Below are 16,032 nucleotides of genomic sequence, written 5' to 3'. Positions count from 1 at the left end.
TAGTGTCGTTTCCTGTGCACCTGCTGTGCCGGGTGCCCATCGCACATTCTCTCGTTTAACCCTCCGGGGACCCTAGGAGCCTGTACCGTTATCCCCATTTACTGGAAAGGAAACACTCAAAGATTTTTGTTATCTATCTGTGGTCACATGGCTAGTTAGCGGTAGAGACCGGATTCGAGTCTACTTCTGCCTATCTTCACAGCCTGGGGATATTGAAAGAGGTTTGGGGAAACCACCCAAGATTATCAATTTTCGGTTCTGATTGTTTTGCTCAGGCGAGACATGCCGTCTCCATGCCTCCCCTAAACATTTATTATAACTCCACTGGTGCCGAGCACAGGAGCCTGTCGGCGCCTCTGTGTTGCCATGGCAGCTGCTCCTCGTCAAGGCCACCTCAGCACACACGTGCCCCCCTCCCTGCAGTGGGCCTTTTACTTCAAGCCTTCTCTGACTGCTCTTCGCGTGAGGTCCAGGGTCCTTGGTCCTGCCCTATTCATTAGCAGGAGGGCGTAGCTTTCAGGCTGGATGTTTTGTCAATCTCGAGTCCTTGAGAAACTGTGACATTAGCTTGGGGCGTTGGAATTATTGACCAGTGGCAGCCGGTGTCCCAGAGTGGTTTTCTATTTCTTTGGTCTTAACAGAGGTGCGGTTGGGTGAGAGAGAGCACAGAATTTGGGGTCTGACCGACCTGGGTTTGAATTTCAGCACTAGAACTTACTCGTTGTAAAGCTCTGTAAACAACTTTCAGCCTCCGTGAGCCTTGGTTTCCTTTCTATAAACACAGGACTCAATACTTACCATGTATGCAGTCATCAGGGCTCAGGATGTTTTATGTCCAAGGGCCTTGGCACATGCTTGGCTCAAGGCGGGTGCGGGGTAAATAGTAGTTTCTATTACAAATGGTTATAATAAGAGAAATGCTTTATCCTGTTTGGTGTCCTGACTTTCCCTGAGACTCTGATTTACGCTGAAGGCCTTCTACCACCAAAAATACACACACACACACACACACACACACACACACACACACACACACACACACATTTGCATAGGCTCCCGGGGACCCATTCAGTGGACCTCAGATTAAGCACCTGTAATCTTGAGGAATGACCCAGTTACATGTCCTTTGTGGGATTTTGGAACAGGTCATTTTCATGTGGTCAACTCTGTTAGTTTGGGGAACATGTGGAAGAAATGTGGCATATTGGTCACCTTTCTCACTTAAAACATGCAAGTTCTTAATCTAGGTACCCGCATTAAAATTGTATAAGCAAATGAAATGGGAGAGCGGAGTAAATTGCTGTACATGCACATAGAGACTAGAACTTGAACCAGACATTAAAATAATGCGTCTGATGGGTGTTTATGTGACGGAGAGAACGGAATCAAGGAAATGATGTAAGTGGACCAGTAATTACTATGCATGCAAACGGTGTACACTTTTGACTTAGCATATGATGCAGAAGTATTTTAAGATTAAAAAGGAGGGGCGCCTGGGTGGCGCAGTCGGTTAAGCGTCCGACTTCAGCCAGGTCACGATCTCGCGGTCCGTGAGTTCGAGCCCCGCGTCAGGCTCTGGGCTGATGGCTCGGAGCCTGGAGCCTGTTTCCGATTCTGTGTCTCCCTCTCTCTCTGCCCCTCCCCCGTTCATGCTCTGTTTCTCTCTGTCCCAAAAATAAATAAACGTTGAAAAAAAAGATTAAAAAGGAGGCATGATCTTTTCAGGATGACCTTTCCAAGATGGCGGGCAAACTTATTGTGAATTTAAAGATGTACCTTTTGGCTTAACACAAGATTTTATGGTCCCTATGATCCAGTTTTTAGGAGGAGGTTTCTTTTTTTCTTTTTTTTTTCTTTTTTAGCGTTTATTGATTTTTGAGACAGAGAGAGAGCATGAACGGGGGAGGGTCAGAGAGAGAGGGAGACACAGAATCTGAAACAGGCTGCAGGCTCTGAGCCGTCAGCACAGAGCCTGATGTGGGGCTTGAACCCACGAACTGCGAGATCATGACCTGAGCCGAAGTCGGACGCTTAACCGACTGAGCCACCCAGGCGCCCCTAGGAGGAGGTTTCTACGAGCAAGTGTCAGATGACTGTAGGTGGATGGGGATCATTTCAAAAGAAATCCAGACCCTGGTCATAGTGTGGAAGTGAGCTTGAGAGGCTGGGTCATCAGGCGGGTGCTGTCCCTTAGTGACCATGATTGTGGGTAAATAACTTTACCTGAGCCTGTTTCCCCATTCATAAAATGGGGAGCAATCCCATCTACCCGATCGTCCGTCCGTCGATCCATCCATCCGTCCGTCCTCCCAGCAGATATTTATTGAGTGCTATTCTGGTTGTTTACTGCATTTGCCATTCCTAGGTGTTGCTGCTGATGTTGTTCTAGGGGCTGTGTTCTGAGCACCCTGGTTCTTTTTGGTGGGAAATGGTATTTAAAGACTACAGTCTGGATGCCGGGGAGGATGCTGATTTTAGGCTTTTGCAGTGAAAGGAAGGAAATCGCAGAAAGTTGAAGTTCATCTTGATAGTTGGAATTCATATTTATAAAGACATGTTTGTACTTATTTTTGTATTTGTATTGGTTTTCACTTAGGCTTGTAGTCTTGGTTCTCATCACATTAATAATTACTTATTTAATAAGTGTATATATACATGCACAGTTTCAGAATAACAATACAAATATTGCTTCCAGCACGATTACTCAAACAGTGTAAGATTTTCTGCAGTGGTTCCTTGTGTCCTTGGAGAAGTACCCCACTTAGGGGCCTATAAATTACTCTGCTTTTAAGTTGCTGAAATAACTCCTCCCTGTTTGGGTAACCAATCAACTTGATATACAGTTCGATTTATCTGTTTGTTTGTTTGCTGTGCTTCTGGTTTTAGGAGATTTTTATGTTGTTTTTCAAATAGTTACCTAAACATTTAAACGGCTTCGAGTGTCACGTCTGTAAAATGAGTTCTTCTCCCTCCTTCTACCATGTTCTCTTTTATTTCCCTAAAGGCAACCATCTAATTTATTTTATAGTTAAATACATGACAGTATGCTATACATTCTTTTTTTTTTTTTCCTCCTGGGGTCCTCCTGAACCCCACCTGAGCAGTACATTCTGAAGATTACTGTAGGGCAGCGTATTGATAGAGTCCTCATTCTTTTTTCTTTATCGGTTCTGAGTGCTCCATTGTGAGAATGTCCCATAGTTTATTCCTTTACTGGTGGATATTTGGGTGTTTCCAGCTTTTCGCTATTATGAATAGTACTTCAGTATTACAAACAGTGTATATCCTGAGGTAGTTATAATCACGCTGTTTACTGTTGGTTTTGTGGTTTTCTCCCTGACATTATAACACGAACATTTTCCATGTTACTTGTGAATGTCATTATTGAAGATAATTTTTTTTTTTCCTGATCAGGAAAGTAATATAGACTTATTTAGAGATTTTAGAAACTCAGAAAAATAAGAATCAGTTGAAAGTCACCCACATTCCCACTGTTTAGGTATACTATTTTGACGTGTTTCCTCATGGGCTTAATATTTTGTGTAAGCATTTAGAAAACAATCAGCATCATATTATATAGTATCCTGGTTTGGTGTTCCTCAGAATTGTGTGCTTTTTTTTTTTTTTTTTAATACCATACTGTTTATAATTAATTCCCTATTGTTGGATATTTAATTTCTTTCTGGTTTTCGGTATTATAAATAACGTTGTGATGAATGTGCATAAAGCTTTTTCCAAATTTCAGCTTATTCCTTTTTTTTTTTTTTTTAAGTTTATTACTTTTGAGAGAGAGAGAGCGCAAGTCGGGGAGAGGCGCAGAGAGAGAGGGAAAGTGAGAGAATCCCAAGCAGGCCTGGTATGGGGCTTGAACCCACGAACTGTGCAATCATGACCTGAGCCGAAGTCGGACGCTTAACCGACTGAGCCCCCCCAGGCGCCCCCTCAGCTTATTTTTGAAGCTGGTTTTCACGAGACCTTCTGTGAGAAGGAAGCGCATGTTTGTTAAACACATCTGTTCGCTTGCTCTTCTATAGCGGAAACAGGGGAGGGAGTGTCCCCTTGAAATCTGTGAAATAAATTCTGTTTTTTCTTTTCCTTTTGGTAGGACCTTAGGAATGAAGTTGAGAAATTACGCGATGAAGTGAATGAGAGAGAGAAGGCCGTGGAGAATCGTTACAAGAGTCTTTTGAGTGAAAGCAATAAAAAATTGCACAGTCAAGAGCAGATGATCAGAAGTCTAACAGGAAGTATGAATCCAAAGGACTTGTTGCTTCGGGTACCAAAGCTTCTTTTTCTTTTGTGTTTAAATCTGTTGACTTGCCATAGGTCGTTTTGTTGAAAAACTCTTTTGCAGAAATGGGTATATAAAAATAAGGCTGGCAAAAATGATTATAGCCTTCGCTGCTGTGTGTCAGAACACATCAGAGCTTTCTTTATGTCCTTTGGACGCCAGCCACCAGCAAGAAGGGAAGGGACTGATTCTGGGTCGTACGACTGGTCAGCGGCAGAGCGCGATTGAGGCCCTGGGCTGTTTCGCTCCAGAGGCCGGCCCGCTTCACCGAGGTCCTTCCGCTGTGAGTGCCTGCTGCTCCTGACGTGCACCATGGCCTCTGACTCTGTGCTTTTCCTCTAACTGTCCCTTTTTGTCGTGGAGTACCCCTCTTTGATCGTATAGTGAAGTTTTGATTTAGTGCAGGCGTACAGGTAAGCCAAGCTGGACTCACCATGGGCATTTAACTCTGCCTCCAACTGGAGCCTTGTTAAGATGACAGTGAAGGGATGAAAGGTACAAGCCCACAGGACTGAGAGCCTTTGGGTGATTTTATTACTTTCACTCAAAAGTGAAGTAAGTGCCAATAAGAAGCAAGCTGGTTTACCCTCCAGGACCCAGAGAGGCGCAGCAGGCAGATGAGGGTCCTGGTCCCTTTGTACCCAGGAGATTTGGCTGGAATGCTGGGCAGTTCGGTGACCGCGTCCTCTTCACCGTCTCTCTGCTGAACCTAAACCAGAGAAGCTCTGGCCTGGGGGTCACCAGATACGGCTGAAGGCAGGAGTGGGTCTCTTGGATGCAAACGAGGAGGGAGTGGAAGAGTCCTTGAGGGGAGAAAAGACAGTCGGGCGTCTTCCAGCAGGACAAGCAAGTCCCCACTTGGTCCTCTCACAACGAGCCTGCACTGCCCTGCCCTTTCCACACTCAGAGCCTCTGAGCACTTTTACCTTTAAAGGTAGCTGGACGGCCTGAGTTCCCCAAACAGGAGAAAAGTGTCTAAGAGGAAAGACAGACAGACAGCACAAAGCTATGTGGAGGCAGTAGAAACCGGAGGATGTGAAGCAGACCAGACAGCTCTCCAAAGGCTCTATACTATAACTTCTTTAGATGGGAGCCAAGATCAGGATCTGAAAAATAAAAGATACTTGGAAAAGAAGAATGAGCTGTTGGAAATTGCAAGTGTGATTACAGATATAAAAAGTTTCATAGGAGAGTTAGAAACACTGGAAGATAAAGTTGAGTGAGTTTTCCAGAAAATGGAATCCAACAAAGAAACAAACAGGGGTGAGAAAATGAGAGGGAAGCAATAAGAGCTGTAGAAGCCTGACTCAGGAGCTCCAATCTCTGGCCAACAGGAGGTCCCGAAAGATGGGACAAGGCAGAGCAGAGGAGGGAAAACCTGAGTATTAGGAGAGCTTCTGGAGTGGAAGGACAGACACCTGTGCCTCAACAGGGTCTGCCGCGTTTCTCACACAATGAGTCGTGAGTGACCCACACTGCCAAGGTACGTCCTTGTGAAATAGTAGCACGTGGGGATAAAGAGAGGCTCTGAGAGGCTTCTGGAGCAAGATGCAAAGGACCCAGACTCGGAATAACATCAGAGGTCTCAGCAGCAACACCGGAGGCCAGAAGGCAGGAGAACAGCACTTTCAGATTGTGGGGGAAGAGTGACGTCCAGCCCAGCATTCTGTACTCCGCTGAGCTGGCAGCGAGAGCGGGGCAGACAAAGGCGTTTGCTGGCATTCGGTGCCTAAAATCCTATGCCTCCAGGGTACCCCCTTGCAGGGAACTCCTGAACAGTGATCCTATCCATACAAATGAGAAGCTAACTGAACAGGACAGAGACGTGGGATCCAGCAAGTAGGGGATTTTCCTAGGTTGTGGTGACCAGAAGTGCCAGGGTGCAGAGAGCTTGTATTTGAGTGCTTTCAAGAGAGGGCCTCCACGCTGGGCTTTCTCCAAGAAACAGAAACGGAGCCCTTCCCTTACCTGGTGTGTCTGGCTCCATCTAGAGACATTTGAAAGTTATTTTAGAGAGTTTAGAGATAAATTTACAGGGGCGCCTGGGTGGCTCAGTCGGTTAAGCGTCCGACTTCGGCTCAGGTCATGATCTCGCGGTCCGTGAGTTCGAGCCCCGCGTCGGGCTCTGTGCTGACAGCTCAGGGCCTGGAGCCTGTTTCAGATTCTGTGTCTACCTCTCTCTCTGGCTCTCCCCCATTCATGCTCTGTCTCTCTCTGTCTCAAAAATAAAATAAACGTTAAAAATTAAAAAAAAAAAGAGATGAATTTACATTAAGTACCTAATTTAGTTTCATGAACTAAGTGGACAAATAGAGCAAAGCACTTGTTACTGATTCCAAGGAAAGCAGAGAAACAAGCACGAAAGGAGATGTGCTCACGGGAGGGCCACGTGGGTGAGTCGTGGACAGTATTTGTGTGGTCGTGATGCTGTGAATGCGGACTGTCATTTGAATTGAAATTGTAACTATCAGGAAAAGTGCTGAGGTGGGGAGGCAGATGATGTAAGAACCAAACCCCTGAACTTGCGCCGTAGGAGCCGAGACCCATGTTACTTTCACAAGTCAGGCCGTGGGAGAGTAGGAATGTAATATAAATAGCGGAAGAAGCCGAGGGGCTGGAAGCTGTGTTTTCCTGGGAGTGGGGCCCGGAGGTGAGGAGGAAGAGGTGGGGGCTGACGTTCTCCCTGTAAGCCGTGCTGTGCTGTTTGATTGTTACACAGCGTATATGTATAATTGGACTTTTAAAAAAGGAAAATGAAAAGCGTTACGTCAAGCGCAGCTGTATTATAGCAAGTCTAGAAATTCAGTATTGGTTATTTGGTTTCTAATTTTTCCTGGGACAGTTAAAGAGGTTTTTATAAGAAAAAGTGTCTCTGTTTTTTTCATGTTTGTGCTGATCTCCTTTCTCATAAAAGCTTGACATGATGAAGTAAGTCTGATAGGTTCTTAGGAATGAGAGGTGGTTCTCGTCCTTAATTTCTGACCCAGAGTGGACAGACCCCTAGCTAAGGAGTTTCTAGGTTTTAAACACTTAGAGATAGAGTCCATGCTTGAACTTGGCCACGAGATCAGAGAAACGGTGTCTAGTCCTGTTGTGTTGTTGAATGCCAGATCTTCTGAAGGGGTCGATGAGGGGGACTGTATTGTGCGTCATCACGAGGACCCTTTCATCTGTGACCACACCTCAGAACACTGTTTGCAGTTTTTCTTCCCGAAGTCCAGTTTCCTCGCGGATATCGATGGTTCAAGTTTTGTCAAATTTGTGATGTTTCGAGAGAGACGGGATTTTGTTGGTTGCGATAAACACTTCCTCTATCATTGCAGTAACCCCGCAGGATAGGAGGCAGACCCGGAGGTCACGCCCTGGCCAAGGGGGACCCAGGATGGGAACCCCATCCCATGGGGCCAGGCCTGGGCTTGGTGCTCCACACCCGTTGGGCAGCCGTCTCGGTGGTGGGGAGAAGGGCTTTGTAACGACTGCCACCACCTTGCCTGTGCCTTGCCCGCGGGCTGCTTTTCTCCTGGGGGTGCTGGCTGCGTTACAGTTTTGTGATTGCCTAGTATTTGGGGATGATGGAAATTTTTTCGAGGAAAATAATGTGAAGAAAAAATAAAATATCTTCCCTTCAAGAGTTCTGGACAATCTGTTACGAAGATTTTTTTTTTCTTGATGAAAACTTCCTCACGATTTGTTTCCATAGAAATTCAGTGAAAAAGATTCGGAAGCAGTCCAGCAGAACCGTCATTCACAGACCGGGGAGGATCTCACGGTCAGGAGTGAAGACTCCCCGGAAAAGTGCTCTTTGTGGCGGTCACCATGCAAATGGCTCTTCTCCGAGGTAAGCTTGACCGGAGTCGGACGTCACGCGTGAATTCACGTTCTCTCCCGACACGTATGTGATACCTGCTCTCATCTAGAGCCCCTCCAGGGCCTTCTTGCCAGTAATTGAGCTTCTAACAGATACGGGGAGGGTTCTTAGTCTGTCTGCCTTACAGATTAGTATCCATTAGCTGAGCACTGGCATTTGCAACACTCAGGAAACTGGTAAATCACAGCTCGTTGAAGATGAGCCCAGGGGTTGCCTGGGTGGCTCAGTCCATTAAGCATCTGGCTCTTGATTTTAGCTCAGGTCATGATTTCACAGTCCGTGGGTTTGAGCTCCGTTTCAGGCTCTGTGCTGGCAGTGCGGAGCCTGCTTGGGTTTCTCTCTCTGTAAACCCGCTCACGTGCTCTCTCTCGAAACATGAACTGTAAAAAAAATTGAAAAAGAAAAAGAAAAAGATGAGCCTTGTATTTGCTGTCCCAGGGTTCACCTCTCAAGAACTATGTAATCTCTGTATGTAATTTCTGTGTTAAGAAAATTTTCCTGTTCAAATACACACGAAAACTGGCCCAGCAGGCCCTCCTTCCTGGTCTGGCCTCAGGTCGCTCGCCATCATCTCTAACTACAGCTGACTTCTTGCAGATTCCGGAAAATGCCGTGTTTGCGCCTCTCTCTGTGCCTTCGCACATGCTGTTCCATCTGCCTGGAGTGGCTTTTGTGTCCTTGTTTACTGGGTGACTCCTAAACATCCCTGAAGGAGCCCCTGTGGTGTCGCCTTCCCTGCCCCTGCTTAGCAGTGACGTCTCCTCTTCCTCCCTGGCGCTCAGGACTTTGCACGCCCATCCTTGTGTTGGCGTTATGGGATCCCCATAACACCCATAACCATCACCATAACACCCGAGTGGTGCCCTGCACCCAGGCCCTTACACACCACGGATGGCACCTCAGGGTAGGGGACTGGAATTCGTGTGTGAATCCTGATGCCTGGCCCAGTGCGTGGCCCAGTAAGCAAATGTCTGTTGAGTGAAGAAATGATTTGGTTCGTGTGACATACATACAGATTGCTCTGACCCCCAGCTTGCATGTGATGCAACTTGGCAGCCAGATGTGGGAAAGGAGAGGAGCTCTCTGTAGGCCAAGGTTTTGGTTTTTTTTTTTCCCTTAAACCTGGCTTTAATTAAGTTCATACATTCAGAAGACAGACAACTCTTACGCAAATTAGCTCCTTGATGAATGGCTCTGATCGTGACGTGCGGTTTTGTGAAGGGTGATTCTCACAATAATTAACAACCGGTACAGCACGGGCACACCCATCGGATCAGACTCGGGCAGTAGGGCTGGAGTACCTGCTCTGGTGCGGGTACCAACCCTGTGGTTACTGGATTCTGGAGAGGTCCCTAGGGGAGGGGCCAGGGCACCTGGGGTGGTTGGGGAGGACGAATCAGGGGTCGTTTTACGGCTGGTGTAGGAGTTGTTTGGCAGCCAGTGCTAGCTGTTGCACTGTGGATAGGCTCAGGGTCAGCCCTGGGCCGGGGGGCATCACTGACTGGACAGTGGGGGCTTTTTCTTACCTCCGACCCTTGGTGGACTGGCATTCTGCCGTTTCTCTTGGATGAGAATACCAGCATAGCGTCGAGGACCCCTTGGGCTGGGCCAGAAGCCTGGAGGCCAGGATTTTTCTCTTGGCCCTGTCACCACGTAGGTGATGCTGGGCATTTAGACGGACAGATCTTCACTGACCTGAACGCATCTCATCGAACTTTGCTATGTCGAATCCTGTTTTAGTCACGTAAACTGTGTCTAAGTGTCGAATGAAACGTTTATGGGTGTGTGGAACAGGCTGAGTGTTTTCTAGTTTAATCTCACTAGTTTGATCAGCTGTCCCACTTTTTTGTTTTCTTGGGCTGGGCGCTGTTTGTACTGCATAGAATCACAGGTGAAGCGTCATCATTTCATTTTCTGTTACATGTAGATGCTGGTGATGTTTAAATTACCACAATGCCTTAGTCTATTTTATTTTATTAAAAGATTTGTTTTAACGTTTATTAATTTTTGAGAGACAGCGAGACAGAGCGCGAGCAGGGGAGGGGCAGAGAGAGGGAGACACAGAATCCGCAGCAGGCTCCAGGCTCCGGGCTCCGAGCTGTCAGCACAGAGCTTGATGAGGGGCTCAAATCCATGAACCGTGAGATCATAACCTGAGCTGAAGTCAGACGCTCGAGCGACTGAGCCACCCAGGCGCCCTTAAAATGCCTTAGTGTTTTCGCAAAGGCTTTAATTCTGTTCTGCAAGACTAATTGCTAATTGTGGGTAAGGAATTATAAATGATCATTTTGGAATTATAAATTTCTAAAGTGTCAGTTCAGGTAGTTCCGACTGGGCGCAGCCTGCAGTTTCCTTCCCCTCGCGCCCCTCCCCCCCCCCCCCCCCCCCCCCCGCCGCCACGAGAAAGGTATGCTTTTTTTTTTTTTTTTTTTTTTTTTTTTTTAAATTTTTTTTTTAACGTTTATTTTATTTTTGGGACAGAGAGAGACAGAGCATGAACGGGGGAGGGGCAGAGAGAGAGGGAGACACAGAATCGGAAACAGGCTCCAGGCTCTGAGCCATCAGCCCAGAGCCCGATGCGGGGCTCGAACTCACAGACCGCGAGATCGTGACCTGGCTGAAGTCGGACGCTTAACCGACTGCGCCACCCAGGCGCCCCAGGGTATGCTTTTTAGACCGTAGTTCGTTCTTTGTAGAAAACGTGGATTTCTCCTGTTGTGCCCTCGGCCACTTTGTGTTGATTTAGGGTTTATCCTCTGCCCATTTCTACAAAGAACTTGAGGCTATGATGAGGTCTCCATGGAGTCTGGGCAGTCTCTGTTGCCTCTGATCACTGTGTGATCCTGAGAATTAATGCTGGACGATCAGGGAATTGAAGAACAGAGAGTAAACCACACTGACCGTATTTAACTTGCCTCAGCCAAAGATTTATAGCTTGGCTGTTGACATGGTTGGGACAGCGCTGCTGAATTTCCTGAGTATCCAAACAAATGTCTTTGTTGCCGAGCTGTGACATAGCTACCAAAGTAGACACCATCCATCTAGCAGGCCACTAAATTGCCCTGCTTACCAAGAAGTGAGCTGTTAAGCTTTCTCTTTACATATCTGCTACCTCTTCAGGTTGTGGTCTGTGCATGACCTGTGTTTCCTTCTAGTCGTTAAGGAAACTGTGCAGAGTAGGAAATCCCCAGGATTTATGTTGGAACGCCCGTTCTTCTTGCTAGTTCCGTGACCTTGGGCAAGTCCCTTCATCTCTCTGAAACCCACCCTCCCGATCTGTGAATGGGGGAATTGCATGCTTACCTCCTGATAGAATTGGAAATAATGTAAGTGCATTACTTAAGGGTCTTCTGGTTGCAAGCTGTGAATCCAGCATTGAGTAGTGTGGTCAAAACAGTCACAGCGAAAGGGAGTATTTGTTGGGAGAGCTGAGTAGCCGTGTCTCGGGGAGGGTGAAACTGTGGCAGCCCCGTGGGCAGCAGAGGTCTTGAACCCTCGAGCTCTGTCCTTGACATGATGCACACCCAGTGTCCCAGACTTCCGGTTTCTCAGTTGAAGTCTCTGAATCCGGAGAGAAAGTCGAACTGGTTCAGTGTGGGTCCAGGGGGCTGGCTCACTGACAGAGGGGGCTTCCAGGGTCTTGCCCCTGTGTTTTAGGGACAGTTTTCAGATGAGAGAGGGGAGGAGGGGTGAGCTGGGTGGTCATTCCAAGGGCTGTGGAGGAACGACTGCGGAGTCAGACACAGGTAGGTGTGTGGCTGTCATACTCTCCTTCGGGGTGAGAGACCTCCCGTCTGGGCTGTGTCTTGTTCCTCGTCTGGGGGGCAGGAGGGAGGGTGGGGGTGGCTGCTTGTCGCTCCCTTCTGGGCAGCCTGGCCCTCTGCCTCTACACTGAGGAGATCCACTGGTTTGTGAGCTCTGCTGAGGGAGCCAGATGACTTCATTCTAATGGGGCATGATTCAACACAGGGGAGTAGGTGAATGATGAAATGGGACCCAAATGGCTCTGAAGAGTTCATTTATTTAACATGGGTGAGCTATTTGCTTCTAGGAAGACGTTGACTCACTCTGACTTCCATTATGCAAAATACCCACAGGAATCTCTGCTCTTAAGATCCATATCGGTCCCTGTGTTCTCCGCTTACCCATTTCGTGCAGATTACCCATTTTCTTTCAGATTCCTGAAAGTGCCGTGTTTGCGCCTCTCTCTGTGCCTTCGCACGTGCTGTTCCATCTGCCTGGAGTGGCTTTTGTGTCCTTGTCTGCTGGGTGACTCCTAAACATCCCTAAAGGAGCCCCTGTGGTGTCGCCTTCCCTGCCCCTGCTTAGCAGTGACGTCTCCTCTTCCTCCCTGGCGCTCAGGACTTTGCACGCCCATCCTTGTGTTGGCGTTATGGGATCCCCATAACACCCATCACCATCACCATAACACCCGAGTGGTGCCCCTCACCCAGGCCCTTACACACCGTGGATGGCACCAGTCTGTGGCAGCATTTGGTCTGTGCCAGGTACTGTTCCTGGCTTGGGACATGGCTGCCCACAAGGGGCCATCGGACCTGTCGGCAGATGGTTGGTACGCTTGCCCCGGGGTGAAAGTGAACCAGTGCCGTGGGTGCTGGAAGAGGGCATTTTTCTCTGTCAAGCAAGGCTTCCTGGTGAGAATGTGGCCTAAGCAGACCCCGTAAGGTGCTTGGGAGTGTGTCAGTGGAGAGGGGTGAATGATGGTCTCTGCGGGGCGGGAGCGGGGTTTGTTCCTCTGGAGCTCGGACGGAGGGGTTCCTCCGTCCCACTGAGGAGGAAGAGCGGGGGGAAGGGAAGTGCAGGTGTGGGCAGCTGGCAGGTGGGGGTGGGAGGTTCGAAGAGCTGCCGGCGAGAAGGCCGGAGGGGAGCTGAGCCAGGCATCCGGGCCCTCGCCTTGCAGTGGGTGGTCCTCTGGGGCCCCGCCCACCACCCTCCGGTTAAGACACGGGGCCTGGGCACACACACTCCACATCTGGAGCCCACTCCATCCGACAGAAGTCCGTATTTACCCGTTTCTTTTCCTAGCCCTTCTTGGCTGGCTTTGCAGTTACAAACGTAAGCACAGACTCTGACCGCCACTTGTCAGCTGGACGGCCTCAAACAAATGTTCCCTCTCAGACAGTCAGTTTCGTCATCTGAAAAATGGGAGGATTAACACGCTTCCCTGGTTTCCATCAGACACGATCTGTGTCCCAAGTGCCTAACATAGCGCCAGAACGTGGGAACAGAAGTTATGGCTGACGTTATCGAGTGTTTATCTTGTACCGGTCATCACCCTGAGAACTTTGTAGAGATGAGCTCATTCGGTCTCCTTCACCACCCTGTGAGCGACGTAGAATCATTACCTTCCTTGAGAGGTGTGCATATTGAAGCACAGAGAGGTTGAGGAACTTGCTGAAGGTCACACAGTAAGGTCACACCCTCCTAACTATCCCTGCCCTTCATGGTAGGTGCTCAAGAAGCAGTAGGTTTGTTTTGACGTTTGTTTATTTTGAAGAGAGAGCGCGAGCGAGGGAGGTACAGAGAGAGAGGGGGCAGAGGATCCGAAGCGGGCTCTGTGCTGACAGCAGAGAGCCCAGCACAGGGCTCGAACTCACAAACTGTGAGAGCGCGACCTGAGCCAGAGTCGGACGTTCAACCGACCGAGCCGCTCAGGCAAGAGGCAGTAGTTTTTTAAATTTTCTTCATCATTGTTGGCTGCCTTTCATTTGGTTGACAGTGACAGTGATTCCCTGCCAAGCGCCCCAGTGCGTCGCATCCATTCTGGGGCATGGATGGCTGGACTGAAGAGCTCAGGCCTCAGGGCCTGGCTGCCTGGGTCTGCACCCTGCCTCTCCACCTGACCTTGGCTGCCGTCAGCCCTCTGTGCCGCAGCTCCCTCATCGCAGAAATGAGGAGGGTGGTGACACCTCAGCTCCCTGGGTCGTCGGGAGGCCTGAGAAAATGCCCGGGGAGCACTGAGCACAGTGGCTGACACTGTCTTGTTATCCTGTTCAGTTCTTCCCCGGGCTCTTCTCGGGGACCCTCTGTTGACGCACATGGTGTGTACAGGTGGGAGCCGAGAGAATCCCACGTGACACTGTTGCTGTGCACAAAAGGCATATGGGAGCTCCCTGTGCCAGGGACATGTGGCATGATTTACAAAAGGGCCCGACATTTCTAGCAGTCTGGGTACCTAACTTCTCATGACCGAGCTGGTGGTTTAGCATTTGGAACCCTTAATTAGCAGGTGGTGCCCTTGCCTTGTCTTGTTCAGGGCGAGGGGCCTGGTAGTGTTCTCGCGGGTCAGGGGCCCCTAACCTTTCCTTGCCCTCTGCATCCCTGCGGCCGGCAGTCTGCGGAAGCCAGGGATCTCTTCCCTGGAAAGGTCTTCCAATGCATAAAATATATGCACAGGATTATAAAGGAAGCCAATTACTTTGAAATTCAGTCATCAGACTATTGAAAAAAATCTGCTTTGGAAATGGTGCTTCTTTATTAACACATTAAATGACGGGGTCTCATGATGAGTATAGTGACTGCTGTAGTTCTGAAGCGATGGTAAAATGAATATTTTAAGATAACTTGAGATGCCTGTAACACATACAGGGTCCCTGCGTTTCTTTGGGATGACACTGTCACAGGAAAACACCAACACCGCTGTGGTGCAGTAACCGTGCTCCTTCGGGTCCAGTCAGGTTTCCACCTGTGTCCCAGGCGGTATCTTAACTTTAGGAGAAGGCATAGGTCAGTGGGAAGTACAAGGGCTGCTTGCTGTTCTAGTCTCCCCACGACCTGAGCGCCTCCCTCGAGCATTTAGGGAGCATCTCGTCCATGCAGGACGCTGCCCCAGTCTGCGCATGTTAACTTTATTTAGCGTTCTTCCCTTGTCTTGGAATAATTTCAAATTTATAGGCAGGTTTCGAGAATAAAGGATTTTACCTTTCCTGAGGCCTCTGAGAGCAAGTGGCCCACGAGAAGCCCTGTGCCCTCTGAGTCCCCTAGCGTGTATTTCCCGTAAGCGGGGACACTGACCTGTGTGCCATGGTGCAGCCGTCAAGGGCAGGGACTAGGCCGACTCCCCCCCCCGCCTTCTAATCCTCAGACTCACGGGTGCTTCACTGCTCGTCCCGTAAAGCCCTTTGTGGCCAGAGGATCTGATTCGGGATCGCACGTTGCTTTGTCGTGATTCTTTAGTCTTCAGTCTGGGGCAGTTTCTTGGTCTTACCCTTGCCTTTCATGCCCTTCATAATTTTGAAGCGTCCAGGCCAGTCATATGTAGAATGTCCTTCGGGTTGGGTTTGTCTGACGTTGCTGGGTTGATCGGGTTCAGGCAGGTGTATTTGGTGGGAATATCCTCTCATCGCAGCCTGTTGGTCCCCAATTTAGATTTGTCTCATTACCGGCCACGCTGACTTCGACGGCTTTATGTAGGTGTCTTGACCATGTGGGTACTCTTTTTCCTTTGTAATTGGTAAGCATTTTGAGGTGTTTTGAGCCTATGTAAATACCCTGATATTCTTCAAACTTTCACCCATTGGTGTTAGCTGGCTACCTCAGGTCACATAAGTAGGTTCCAGAGATCCCCCTTAGGTCCCTTTGTCATCACTCTGTTCCGGATGCCTTTAGAAGCGGCTCACTTGGCCTTTTCTGTTTTAATGTAAGTCCCTTGTCCCTTTTGGTTGATGAACTTCTATTCTCCGGAGCAAGAGCAACGTGGAGAGGCGTTCTCTGTGGTGTTGCGAAAACGATGACCAGCCGCTTGGAGGGGAGGCAGTTTCACGACTGGTGGATCGGGTGACAGCGATGATCCTTTTATAGCAGCCATGCAGTGTTGGAAGCACAGCACTCGGCTTTGTTCCGAGGGACGTGG

At 48.8% G+C, this 16,032-nt stretch overlaps 1 protein-coding gene across 6 annotated transcripts in view; it reads left to right on the top strand.

Moving 5' to 3' along the window:
* CDK5RAP2 (CDK5 regulatory subunit associated protein 2) overlaps positions 1-16,032 on the top strand; it is a 172,428-nt gene that overhangs the window by 71,180 nt on the left and 85,216 nt on the right. For 5 of the 6 annotated variants that reach the window (XM_086683857.1, XM_086683856.1, XM_086683853.1 and 2 more), the window contains 2 exons: positions 4,106-4,276; positions 7,992-8,129. In XM_086683857.1, coding sequence (XP_086539983.1) covers positions 4,106-4,276; positions 7,992-8,129 — 309 coding nt within the window. The remainder of the gene's footprint in view (positions 1-4,105; positions 4,277-7,991; positions 8,130-16,032) is intronic. The other variant, XM_086683854.1, reaches the window with a different exon arrangement.

This window comes from Puma concolor, chromosome D4 (genome assembly GCF_028749965.1).
Source record: "Puma concolor isolate L17-30 chromosome D4, mPumCon1.1.hap2, whole genome shotgun sequence".
NCBI lineage: Eukaryota > Metazoa > Chordata > Mammalia > Carnivora > Felidae > Puma > Puma concolor.
Note: the sequence above shows the minus strand (reverse complement) of the source record. Positions and strands in the feature narration are given on the sequence as shown.